We start from the raw sequence: 13,452 nt of genomic DNA, 5'->3' as shown, positions 1-13,452 counted from the left end.
TGTCTAGAATGATGACAATTAAAAGATTATAATAATGAACATTGATGGAAAGTTTTAGTAGGTACCAGGCACAGTTCTAAGTATTTTATTGATACTTTTATTAAGTGAGTTCATTCTCACAGTCACTGTGAGGTCTAGGTTCAGTTATTATCCCTGTTTTACAGATGAGGAAATCTAAGAAAGAGGGAAATAACTTGAAGCTAATACATAGCAGAGTCAGGATTTGAACCCAGGATGTCTTGCTCCAAAGTCTGTATCATTAGCCTCTGTGCTATAGAATCTCTCCATGAGAAAAAGGTATAAACAACAGCAAAAATGTAGGAAAACTAAAGACTGTAATTGGTAGTATGGTTTTGAAAGAGAAAGTTTCTCACATTTTTATTCTTTAAGCAAGGACATGGACTTAGAAGGAACTAAGATTTATTAGAGCAGAGAATTAAATATTAGAATACTAGCACTCATTTTATCACAAAAGAGAAACTAAGGAAAGCTCCTTGACAGATGATTACCTTGTGTAAATTGGAGAATTAAAAATTATTCATGTATGGTAACTCAGAAACCTTTAAGACCTACAAAAGAAAGTTAGGATTTATCTTAATTATATAATATGGGGGTTTTTTAGCCGGAGTTATTAACCTGTTGAAAGATAAGGTAAAAATATTAACACTGTATTTTTTCATCGTTCACAGATTTTAGAGTAGAAGTAATTCCAGGAGGGTTGTAGCAGATGCTTATGGTGAGGTGAAAAGCTTTCTGGGCACAGAGCCAGAGACCTGACTTTGGGGTTCGTTCTGCTACCACTTCATAGTGTGGTCACCAGGATTGTTCTGTGGTGACTAAATGTGAATTATTCTTCTTCCCTGTGCAGTTACTTCAAGGCCTTGGTTTTGTAAACTACTGTACATTTTCAAATAATACAGGCTGCTACAACTTTGCCTCATAGATACTATTTTTTGGTTCATGAAAATTATGTTCTTCTAATTCTTTAGATGTGTACTAGCTTAGAAAGAGTCACAGTTATTTAGAGAAACACGTTTTGAGTTCTCCATTATTCTGTATTTGGATGTTGATACTCTGGTTCCTCAGAAGTTTTAACATGTGTATTGATCCCATAATAATTGTGAGGCTTTCAGAAAGCTCCAAATGTCATTTCCTAGCCCACTGAAAATAGAGCAGTTGAGTCAAAATAAGATGATTTCCAGAAGCATTTTTTTGTGTGTTTGGTATTGGTGGTTTTTATTTTATAGAAGCCATATAAAAAATAGAAGATATTCAAGTTGGAGACCTTTGAGAGGGCAGATATAAAAACAGTATTTGGATAATATTGATATCTATTGCTTGCTGAAAATGAGTATGAAGTACTTTCTAGCTTTGGGTATTAATCAGAGGTTTGTCTCTGTTTTTCCTTCTCTAGTGATGCTATTGCTGAGATTAGAGCCATTTGTATTGAAGAAATTGGAGTATGGATGAAAATGTATAGTGATGCCTTCCTAAATGACAGTTACCTAAAATATGTTGGCTGGACTCTTCATGACAGGGTAAGTTACTCTGTTCTCAGCTTTCATAGAAGATGTACTTGTCCTAATATTAATACTAGAAGGCTAGGAACTAAGATGGCATTGGGGGCTTGCCTGGTGGCGCAGTGGTTGAGAGTCCACCTGCCGATGCAGGGGACGCGGGCTCGTGCCCCGGTCTGGGAGGATCCCACATGCTGCGGAGCGGCTGGGCCCGTGAGCCATGGCCACTGAGCCTGCAGGTCCGGAGCCTGTGCTGCACAACGGGAGAGGCCACAACAGTGAGAGGCCCGCATACCGCAAAAAAAAAAAAAAAAGATGGCATTGGTTGGTTTTTCTCAAGAGTTATAATAATATGGAAATTTAAGATGATACAGCTGAATACTATTTACTTGTGGCCGTGATGAAGCTTGAGACATCAGCATATGTGTGAAAACCGTGTCTTACTTAGTTGTAATGCCATCTTAAAGCAAGGTTGACAACCTGATACATCTAAATTTTAAGAGAATGTAGTATCTCAAGCTATTTATAATCTTTTTCTAGTTCGGAATCAAAAGAGATTCCTTTTTCTCTTAATATATAGAAACTAAATAAGCTTTCTTATTTTGAATTCTCTAAGGTCATATCATAGTAGAATGTTTTTAGCAGAGTTGAATAGATTTGTTGGATTCTAGAATATCTGGTCTTAAAATCTGTCTCTACTTCCACTCTCTTAGAAAAGGCTCTGACTTAAAAGGAATCTCACATTATTAAGTCCTGAGTATGTAATCCTTAAATAACCAAGGATAGGAATGATAAATTGCTGGAATTTTTATATTGAATGACCTGACATTCTATAACTTGAATTGCCAGATTTTCACACACAAAAAAGAAATCTTAACAATGATTTATTTTAAAAGATGTTATGTTCCATTATTTGAATTGTTAAAAGTATCATACCTATTAGAAGATATTTTATCTTTTTTTTTCATTTTATCTTTTTAAATGCAATTATATTCTTAGACTTTTACAGTAATTTTGGTAAAAGTCTAAGGCTTATTTTCTATATATTACCATTATTAGCCTGTGGAGCATTTTTTACTTATTGACTGATTGATTGATTGATTTTTTTTAGACAGCTCAGACAGAGCAGTTTATTTTTTTATAGGTTTGGCATTTAAAAAAAATTTTTTTTTTATTGAAGTATAGTTGATTTACAGTGCTGTGCCAATCTCTGCTGTACAGTAAAGTGACTCAGTTATATACATATATACATTCTTTTATTTTCTATTATGGTTTATCACAGGATATTCAATATAGTTCCCTGTGTTATACATTAGAACCTTGTTGTTTATCCATTCTAAATGTAATAGTTTGCATCTACCAATCCCAAACTCCCAGTCCATCCTTATCCTTGCCCAACTTGAGTCTGTTTCTGTTTTGTAGATAGGTTCATTTGTGCCATATTTTAAATTCCACATATAAGTGGTATCATATATTTGTCTTTCTCTTTCTGACTTCACTTAGTATGACAATCTCTAGTTGCATCCATGTTGCTGCAAATGGTATTATTTTGTTCTTTTTGAGGCTGAATAGTATTCCATTGTATATATTTACTGCATCCATGTTGCTAAAAATGGTATTATTTTGTTCTTTTTGAGGTTGAATAGTATTCCATTGTATATATTTACTACATCCTCTTTATCCATTCCTCTGTCGATGAACATTTAAGTTGTTTCCGTGTTTTGGCTATTGTGAACAGTGCTGCTATGAACATAGGGGTGCATGTATCTTTTTTTTTTTTTTTTTTTTTCTTTTTGCGGTATGCGGGCCTCTCACTGTTGTGGCCTCTCCCGTTGCGGAGCACAGGCTCCGGATGCGCAGGCCCAGCGGCCATGGCTCACGGGCCCAGCCGCTCCGCGGCATATGGGATCCTCCCAGACCGGGGCACGAACCCGTATCCCCTGCATCGGCAGGCGGACTCTCAACCACTGCGCCACCAGGGAGGCCCTGCATGTATCTTTTGAATTATAGTTTTGTCCAGGTATATTCCCAGGAGGGGGATTGCTGGATCATGTGGTAGTTCTGTTTTTAGTTTTCTGAGTAACCTGCATACTGTTCTCCATAGTGGTTGTACCAGCTTACAATTCCCACCAACAGTGTAGGAGTTCCCTTTTCTCCACATCCTCTCCGGCATTTGTTATTTGTAGACTTTTTAATGATGGCCATTCTGACTGGTGTGAGGTGGTACCTCAGTGTAGTTTTGATTTGCATTTGTCTAATAATTAGTGATGTTGAGCATCTTTTCATGTGCCTACTGGCCATCTGTATGTCTTCTTTGGAGAAATGTCTATTAAGGTCTTCTGCCCATTTTTCAATTGGTTTATTTGGTTTTTTGTTGATGAGTTACATGAGTTTTTTGTATATTTTGGAGATTAAGCCTTGCCTGTTGCATCATTTGCAAATATCTTCTCCCATTCCGTAGGTTGTCTTTCATTTTTTTTTTTTATGGTTTCCTTTGCTGTGCAAAAGCTTGCAAGTTTGATTAGGTCCCATTTGTTTATTTTTGTTTTTATTTCTATTGCCTTGGGAGTCTGACCTAAGAAAACATTGGTACAATTTATGTCAGAGGATGTTTTGCCTATGCTCTCTTCTAGGAGTTTTATGGTATGTTGTCTTATGTTTAAGTCTTTAAGCCATTTTGAGTTTATTTTTGTGCATGGTGTGAGGGTGTGTTCTAACTTCATTGATTTAGATGCAGCTGTCCAACTTTCCCAGCACCATTTGCTGAAGAAACTTCCTTTTTCCCCTTGTATATTCTTACCTCCTTTGTCGAAGATTAATTGACCATAGGTGTGTGGTTTATTTCTGGGCTCTCTATTATGTTCCATTGATCCGTATGCCTGTTTTTGTATCAATACCACACTGTTTTGATTACTGTAGCTTTGTAGCATTGTCTGAAGTCTGGGGAGTTTGCCTTTGTTTTTTCCCTCAGGATGGCTCTAGCACTTCTGGGTCTTTTATGCTTCCATATAAATTTTTGGATTATTTGTTCTAGTTTTGTGAAAAATGTCATGGGTAATTTTATAGGGATCGCATTAAGTCTGTAGAATGCTTTGCATAGTATTGCCATTTTAACAATGTTAATTCTTCCAGTTCAAGAGCATGGGATATCTTTCCATTTCTTTGAATCCTCTTTTATTTCCTTTATTAATGTTTTATAGTTCTCAGCATATAAGTCTTTCACCTCCTTGGTCAGGTTTATTCCTTGATTTTTTTGGGGGGGGTGAAATTTTAAAACTTGTTTACATTCCCTTTCTGATATTTCATTGTTAGTGTAAAGGAATGCAACCAATTTCTGAATGTTAATCTTCTATCCTGCTACTTTGCTGAATTTATTTGTTAGATCTAGTAGTTTTTGTGTGGAGTCCTTAGGGTTTTCTATATATAGTATCATGTCATCTGCATATAGTGACAATTTTACCTCTTCCCTTCCAATTTGGATACCTTTTATTTCTTTTTCTTGTCTGATTGCTGTGGCTAAGAATTCCAATACTATGTTGAAAAGAAATGGTGAGAGTGAGCATCCTTGTCTTGTTCCACATTTTAGTGGGAAGGCTTTCAGCTTTTCATCATTGATTATTATATTGGCTGTGGGTTTCTCATAAATGGCTTTAATTATGTTGAGATATGTTCCCTCTATTCCCACTTTGGTAAGAGTTTTTATCATGAATGAATGTTGAATTCTGTCAAATGCTTTTTCTGCATCTGTTGAGATGATCATGTGGTTTTTGACTTTTCTTTTGTTAATGTGGTGTATTGCACTGATTGATTTGCATATGTTGAACCATCCTTGTGAACCTGGGATGAATCCCACTTGGTCATAGTGTATGATCTTTTTTATGTGTTGTTGGATTCTTTTTGCTAATATTTTGCTGAGGATTTTTGCATCTATATTCATCAAAGATATTGGCCTGTAATTTTCTTTTTTGGTGGTGTCTTTGTCTACTTTTGGTATCAGGGTGATGGTGGCTTCATAGAATGTCTTTGGGAGTGTTCCCTCCTCTTCAGTCTTTTGGAAGAGTTTGAGAAGAATCAGTGTAAGTTCTTTGTATGTTTGGTAGAATTCACCTGTGAAGTCATATGGTCCTGGACTTCTGTTTGTAGGAAGTATTTTTATTACAGATTCTATTTCATTTCTAGTGATTGATCTGTTCAAATTATCTATTTCTTATTGATTCAATTTTGGTGGTCTGTATGTTTCTAGAAAGTTATCCATTTCTTCTAAGTTGTCAAATTTGTTAGCATATAATGGTTCATAGTATTCTCTTATGTTTTTTGTATTTCTGCGGTATCAGTTGATATTTCTTCTTTTTCATTTCTCATTTTGTTTATTTGGGTTCTCTCTCTTTTCTTCTTGGTGAGCCTGGCTAGAGGTTTGTCAATTTTGTTTACTCTTTCAAAGAACCAGCTCTTGGTTTTGTTGATTTTTTTTCCTTTTTTTAAAAATCTCTATTTATTTCCTCCCCGATCTTTATTATTTCCTTCCTTCTGCTGACTTTAGGTTTTGTTTGTTCTTCTTTTTCTAATTCTTTTAGGTGATAGGTTAGGTTGTTTACTTGAGATTTTTCTTATTTTTTGATGAAGGCCTATATCACTATAAACTTCCCTCTAAGAACTGCTTTTGCTGTGTCCCATAGATTTTGTATGGTTGTGTTTTCATTGTTGTTTGTCTCAAGGTATATTTTAATTTCCTTTTTGATTTCCTCATTGACCCATTGGTTTTTTAGTAGCATGTTATTCAGTCTCCAGCTAATTGTTCTTTTCTCGTTTCTTTTCCTGTGGTTGATTTCTAATTTCATGCCATTGTGGTCAGAGAAGATGCTTAAAATAATTTCTGTACTCTTAAATTTGTTGAGGTTAATTTTGTGCCCTAGGATATGGTCAGCCTTAGAGAATGTTCTGTGTGCACTCAAAAAGAATGTATATTCTTTTTTTTGTGGGGGGGTGTTGTTGTGGGTTTTTTTTTTTTTTGTATGTAGTATCCTGAAACTATCAATTAAGTCTAACTGTTGTATCATTTAAGGACCTCTGTTACCTTGTTGATTATTCTCTGTCTGGAAGATTTGTCCATTGATGTGAGTGGGGTGTTAAAAGTCTCCTACTATTATATTCCCATCAATTTCTCCCTTTATGTCTGTTAGTATTTGTTTTATGTATCAGGGGTGCTCCTATATTAGGTGCATATATGTTGATAAGTATAAAATCATCTTCTTCTATTGATTTTTTTATCATTATGTAGTGTCCTTCTTTATCTTTCTTTATAGCCTTTGCTTTGAAGTCTATTTTGTCTGATATGAGTATTGCAACTCCTGCTTTCTTGTCATTTCCGTTTGCATGAAATATCTTTTACCATCCCCTCTTTCTCAATCTGTGTGTATCCTTTGCCCTAAGGTGGGTCTCTTGTAGGCAGCATATTGTAGACTCTTGTTTTTTTCTATCCAGTCTGCCACTCTATGTCTTTTGATTGGAGCATTCAGTCCATTGACAGTTAAGGTAATTATTGATATATATATATATATATTTATTGCCATTTAAAACCTTGTTTTCCAGTTGATTCTTTGTTTCTTCTTTGTTCCTTTCTTTTTCTGTTTTTCTTTTTGTGGTTTCATGATTTCCTTTTATTTTATGCTTGTGTTCTTTTTTAGGTTTTTGTGAATCTATTGTGTGTTTTCCATTTGTGGTTGCCCTGTTTTTCAAGTATGTTAACCCTTCCCATATATGCTTGCTTTAGACTGGTAATCATACAGGCTCAAACACATTTTAAAAAAAGAAAAAGAATCTTCATTTTCTTACTCTCCTTCCCCACATTTTATGATTTTGATGTCCCTTTTTACATCTTCATGTTTATCCCTTTGCTGTTCCTTGTGTTTATCATTGCTTTCACAAATAGGGTTTTTTTTTTTTCTTTTTGATCTGTATACTGGCTAATTTAAGTGATTTACTTTCCAATTGTGATTTCCTCCTTCCTATTTCTTCTTGCTGCTTTTTTTCTACTTAGAGATGACCTTTCCATATTTCTTTCAGGATAGGTTTAGTATTGCTGTTTTCTTTCAATTTTTGCTTGTCTGAGAAATTCTTTATTTCTCCTCCTATTCTACATGATAATCTTGCTGAGTAGAGTATTCTAGGTTGCAGATTTTTCTCTTTCAGGACTTTGAATATATTTTGTACGCCCTTCTGGCCTGCAGTGTTTCTGTAGAGAAATCAGCTGATAGTCTTATGGGGGTTCCCTTGTAAAGAACTCTTGGTTTTTCTCTTGCTGCCTTTAGAATCCTCTCTTTATCTTTAACTTCTGCCATTTTTATTATAATATGTCTTGATGTAGGTCTGTTTGGCTTTATCTTCTTTGGGACCCTCTGTGCTTCCTGTATCTGGATATCTGTTTCCTTCTTTTAGTTTGGGAAATTTTCAGCCATAATTTCTTCAAATACATCTTCAATCCCCTTTTCTCTTTCTTCTCCTTCTGGAATCCCTATTATGCATAGATTGGCCTGCTTTATATTATCCCATAGGTCTCTTATGTTGCTTTCATTTTTTTTTTTTTCATTTGGCTTTCTGTCTTCTGTTTTGATTGGGTAATTTCCATTAGTCTATCTTCCAGGTCACTTATTCTTTCTTCTGCATTATTCATTCTGCTGTTCATTGCCTTGAGCTCGGTCAGCTTTCATCTCAGCAAATGAATTTTCTAATTTTTCTTGTCTCCTCCTTGTAGTTTCAAGTTCCTTTTTACAGTAATCTGCCTTTCTATTGATAGACTTTCTTAATTCCTTCAGTGTTTTCATTACCTCCCTTTTTAACTGGGTGTCTATTAGACTGAGGAGGTCTTTTTCATTGTTCCTGCAGGCAAATTTTTTTGGTCTTTTAACTGAGAGTGGTTCCTCTGCTTTTTCATTTTGCTTATATTTCTCTTACTCTGTGAGTTCAGGAGAAACAATTATCTACTGTGGTCTTGGAGGGCTATTTATAAGCAGGAGAATCCCTGTGTAGCTTGTGTGGGTTCAATATTTTTTTTGACATGAGTGCTGTTTTTGGTTTGGATGCTTGCTGTCTCTTTCATAGCGTGTGCTGGCTGTTATCCCCTTGATCAGGGTGTGCAGGTGCACGCTCCCAGGGAGGCGGGGGCAACAGTTGGCTCCCAGTCGCAGGTTTCTCCGCAATGGCGGCAGCAGGTCACGTGTCCCTGGGGAAGTTGGCCCTAGATCTTGGGACCCTGGGCGGCAGCGGTGTGTTGCGCACCCCGTGGAGGTGGGGGCAGTGGTTGGCACCGGGTTGCAGGGCCCCTGTCAGCAGTGGTTGGCTGTGTGCACGCCCGGGGACGTTGGTCCCGCTTCAGGGGACCCTCTGCAGTGGCGGGCCGTGCCGGCTCCTGGGAAGGCGAGGGCAGTGACCTGCACCCCCGCTCACAGGACCCTTGGCAGTGGCAGCAGCAGCGGCAGCGTTCCGCACCTGCCTCTGGAGTCCAAGATGTCAGCCATGGCTCACGCCTGCCCCTGGAGCTCATATAGGCAGTGCCCTGCTGCCTGTGAGCATGCAGAGAAAGAAGGTCCTGTGGCGGGCACACCCCTCTCCTCTCATGCCCCCCAACAATGGTCCCTTGCCTCTGGTGGGCCCAGGCTTCTTCCCAGACTCCCTCAGTTGTGGCGCCCTGCACCCTACCCCCCTCAGGCTGTGTTCACACAGCCAACCCCAGTCCTCTCCCCGGGTTGTGACCTCCAAAGCCCGAACCTCAGTACCCAGCCCCCACCTGCCCCAGCGGGCAAGCAGACAAGCATCTCAGGATGGGGTGTGCCGGTCAGCATCGACCTGTGCAGGTCTGTCTCTGCTTTGCCCTCCACATACCTGTTGCTGTCCTCTCCTCCAAGGCTCTGAAGCTACCCCTCTGTCCCCGCCAGTGGACAGAGGGACTGAGGGGACTTCCCAGTGTGCAGAAACCTTTCCTTTTTCACAGCTCCCTCCCAGAGGTGCAGGTCCATTCCCGATTCCTTTCTCTCTCTTTTTCTTTTGCCCTGCCCAGTTACATGGAGATTCTCTTGCCCTATTGGAAGTCTGAAGTCTTCTGCCAGCATTCAGTAGATGTTCTGTGGGAATCATTCCCCATGTAGATGTATTTTTGATGTATCTGTGGGGAGGTGAGCTCCACGTCCTACTCCTCCGCCATGTTGATCCAGTTCCCCGAACATTTATTTTTTAAATAGTAGTGTGCTAAGTATTAAGAAAACCACAAAATTACATAAATTATAATGAAAGTTCCCAAGGGAATATTATAGGCCATTTTTGCTATAAAAGAGCATTCAGAGTGTAGGGAGATCATCATAAGTTGGTTGGTCAGTTTCAGTGACTAATTTTTAATTGAGGATTAAAAGGGATTCTTATTTCCCATCTCATTTGAAGGAAAATCCAGTTAGTGTGTACATAGTGAATTTTTTCCTGAATATTTATTTTCCCTAGCAATTCAGATTCTTTTGTCTATAGTAATAAATCCCAAACTCGATTTTGTTTTCTTTTTCCAGTCCTCATGTGGTACTGGGGACCTTTACATCTAAGCCTCATCTCAGACGCATCCAATTAAATTTTACTGGTGTGAGAGATATTAGAATTACACCTTGTGCCCTCATGCAGGCATATCCACACTACTAAATCCAAGCAGACAAGCTTTTTAGTAGGAATAAGTTTAAAGTCTTTCATTTTTATTCCCTACTACTACCATACCAGTTTTCCTCCTCTCCTCACCTCCCTAATAGAGTATTCTACTGAATTTCAATAACAGTAACAATTACCAGTTTTAACAAAACTTATGTATGTCCACAAATTCTGGTGAAAACACCGATTTGATGTGGCTTATCAAAAAATAAACAAACATCAATTTAAAACAAATCACTAAAGTTTGTGTCTGTAGAAATCCTCTGTCCAGATAAAGGAAGAGGTAGGTTTCTCTTGTACATTGTTGATAAAATGATTCAAGGAGTAAGTAGTGTTTTCGATAGGATGATTTTATAAACCTCTCCTGTGATCTCCAATTGCTTTACTTAGAAAAGAGTGTAAGTATTAAATATTTATTTCTAAACTTTCCTTTTTGTCATTCCCTTTCTGATCACCTTGTATTTTTTTTCTCTGAAGATTAAAGTAATTTCCTTTCTCTCCTTTTAATCATCTGGTTGAAAGTGTTCATTGTATAGGCTGTAGCCTCTGTCTTCAGACTCATCCTGTGCATTTTCAAATGAGCTGCTAAAATTTCTTCTCATTTTTAAAAAAATTACATTCTAATTATCAATTGCATTTTTCCGTTTTTGTTGAGATATAATCGACATTTAACATTGTGTTAGTTTAAGGTATACAACATAATGATTTGATATTCTTTCTGTCTTGATTTTAGAATTTTAGAGGTTATAACCTGGTCTACCCTCCTATAAATAAGACAAACTTTTTCATACTGCCAATTTGTATAAGTTCTACAGTATTAAATTTTGGTCATTAGAAAGACGGACAATCTCTAACAGCTAAAGGAGTTATTAGAAATTCAGTTCATCTTTCTGTTGACCAAAACTTATTTCTAAATTCCTACCCATTGGTTTTAGTTCTGACATTGAGGGTGACACAGAATAGGTCTAATTTAAATACAGCTTTAGTAATCTCTGTGCTCTGCACTAAGTATCGTACTCTCTTTTTGTATTTATGCTCATGACACTAGATTACCTTTCTTTGTCCTTTCCAGTTTGTAAATCTGACTGTACTGTTTTTTGTTTTCAGCTTATGTGTACAATTCTTCTACTTTCTTGCAAATGCTTGATTGCTTATATCAAAATCTCAGTGCTTGGGTGGGATTTATTTTCAGTTAGTCCATTTCATTTCCTCATCTTCGTGTTCACTCATCCCATATTAGTTTCTCTTAAGTTTACCAAAAACCTTTTAGCTCTGTATATGTCAAGCAAATGACATCTGTTGCCGATCACTAGAAGTAGAAGTTCAAATTCTTTGCCCACTGCATACTGATCACCAAGGAAAACACAACACAGTCAAGCATTGGATGGAACGATGCTTTACTCACATGGAGAAGGCACAGAGCAAGATTAGCTTCAGTAGTGTCAGTCCCCCATGGTCCAGCAGTCAACACAGAGCAGTTGCCCTGCATGCACCCCTCTTGTGCCACAGAACTAAGGACCCTATTCTGTCCTCTCAGGGGACAGATTTAATAGTGGGGTTGGCCAGGTGCCATATGATGCACACACTTAAGCAGAACAAAAGAAGACACATTGAGTCTAAAATGGGAATGATATTCCCACACAAGGTGATAAACCCAGAATAGTCCATGAAGACTCTTATCACTTGATAAGGAAGTATTCCAGACCCAAGGCCTCTTCCTGTGCAGCCAAGTGTGGGTCAAAACACTGTGTACAGGAGACTGCCTTTCCCAACAGTCTACCCCTCACCCCTGCTCGACCACTGACATGGCAGATAAAGCATGTCAAATCACCCACCCCAAACTTGAAGGTGGAATTGGGTTCACCAGGGTCCCAGAACAATCTGTTTGGATGTGGAGTGCTCATAGAGCCTCCCTGTCATTAGGAAACAGCACTTTACCAGGCCCGTTAGGGGAGCCAGGCCCAGGAAGACAGTCAAGCCACCCTAGAGGGTGGTCTTCAACGTGGATTAAGCCAGCTAAAGAGGTCAAATTGTGAGTTTGGGGAGACTGCATGGGTACAGCTGATAACCATCCCTCCTGAGCATGGATGTTCATCAGCTCAGTTTTCAGCTTCCCCAAATTGTTGACGTATACACAGTAAGAAATGCTGACAGTAACACAAACACCACCTTGTTCTGCCAGCAGGTAATTGAAGGCTATTTAGTTATCCATCACCACCTTGACTAGTGAGTTCAGTGAGTCTCATTGGCTTGGATGGCTTGGGCAGTAGTGTTAGCTATTTCTGCCATGGTTGAGGACAGGTTGTACACCATTTTTTTCTAGGGCCTGCATACCTATTCCCAGTATTAGAATTTGGATAGCAGAATGAAACCAGTGGTTAGTTTGTTTTCCCAGGAGGATACTGTGAGCCACTTTGTAGTACGTCAGCAGAAGAGGTCCTTTTCAGCCCTCTCTGCAGTTGCTGACATGGACAGTCAGCCTTAGAACTCTGAGGCAACAATCCTTCCCCTGGAGGCAGACATTCTATTGCCCATTGGGGTCCACAGAGAAATACATAACCCAGAGGGGTGCAGGGGACACACGTCAGGGATTTTGTTCTGATAATGCTGACTAGTCCAGTCATATACAGCCTTGGCTTGCTTTTACCATGTGATTGCAGGGAGAGAAAAGTTACATACTGAGCATCCAAGTCCAAAATGTCAGTATAGATCAGTAATAAGCATTCTTGTACAGGGGTTTTTTTCTGTCATATCATAGGAAATATTAAAGTAAGGGACTCTGGAGCATGCCTGCATCTGGGCCTGTATCAAAGGAGTGACCCAGCTATTCAACCCATTGACAACCTGAGGAAGTTCTGAGCAGTTTTGTGTCAGCCAGGCCATTACAGTGGGAATGCGGAACGAGAAGGAATTCATTCTGTGAGGACAAATCCCAGCATTGTTTAAGTTTGCCTCCTCTGACTATGGCTGTTGTTGTAACAGGCACAGCAGATGATTCTGTAGGAATGAGAAGAGGAAAGATTCGTGTTTCTACTCCTCTCCCACTTCATGAATCTTCTCAGGACAGAGCTACTCTGGTCTACTGCTTGTGATACTAGCTGCCCTGGTATTGCAACCCAAGCCTGATGTTACCTCCTCTGTGGGCACCCCGTGCCTTTGTGGCTCGACAAAAACTTTGGCCTCAGTTGGCCAGTCTAGGAAAGGACTGCACAAACTTGACATGTCTGTTAACATCACCCACCTGATTGAAAGGGTC

General features: G+C 38.7%; 1 protein-coding gene across 3 annotated transcripts in view; it reads left to right on the top strand.

The window, feature by feature from the left end:
* Positions 1–13,452, top strand: part of STAG1 (STAG1 cohesin complex component) — a gene marked incomplete at its 3' end in the record, with an annotated part of 433,334 nt that overhangs the window by 305,652 nt on the left and 114,230 nt on the right. For all 3 annotated transcript variants that reach the window (XM_082624612.1, XM_082624613.1, XM_082624611.1), the window contains one exon: positions 1,415–1,538. In XM_082624612.1, the coding sequence (XP_082480738.1) occupies positions 1,415–1,538 (124 nt within the window). The remainder of the gene's footprint in view (positions 1–1,414; positions 1,539–13,452) is intronic.

Source organism: Mesoplodon mirus (assembly GCF_964341445.2).
Source record: "Mesoplodon mirus genome assembly, chromosome: 6".
In the NCBI taxonomy this organism is placed as follows: Eukaryota; Metazoa; Chordata; class Mammalia; order Artiodactyla; family Ziphiidae; genus Mesoplodon; species Mesoplodon mirus.
The sequence above is the reverse complement of the archived record's forward strand: the minus strand, read 5'-3'. Positions and strand labels throughout refer to the sequence as shown.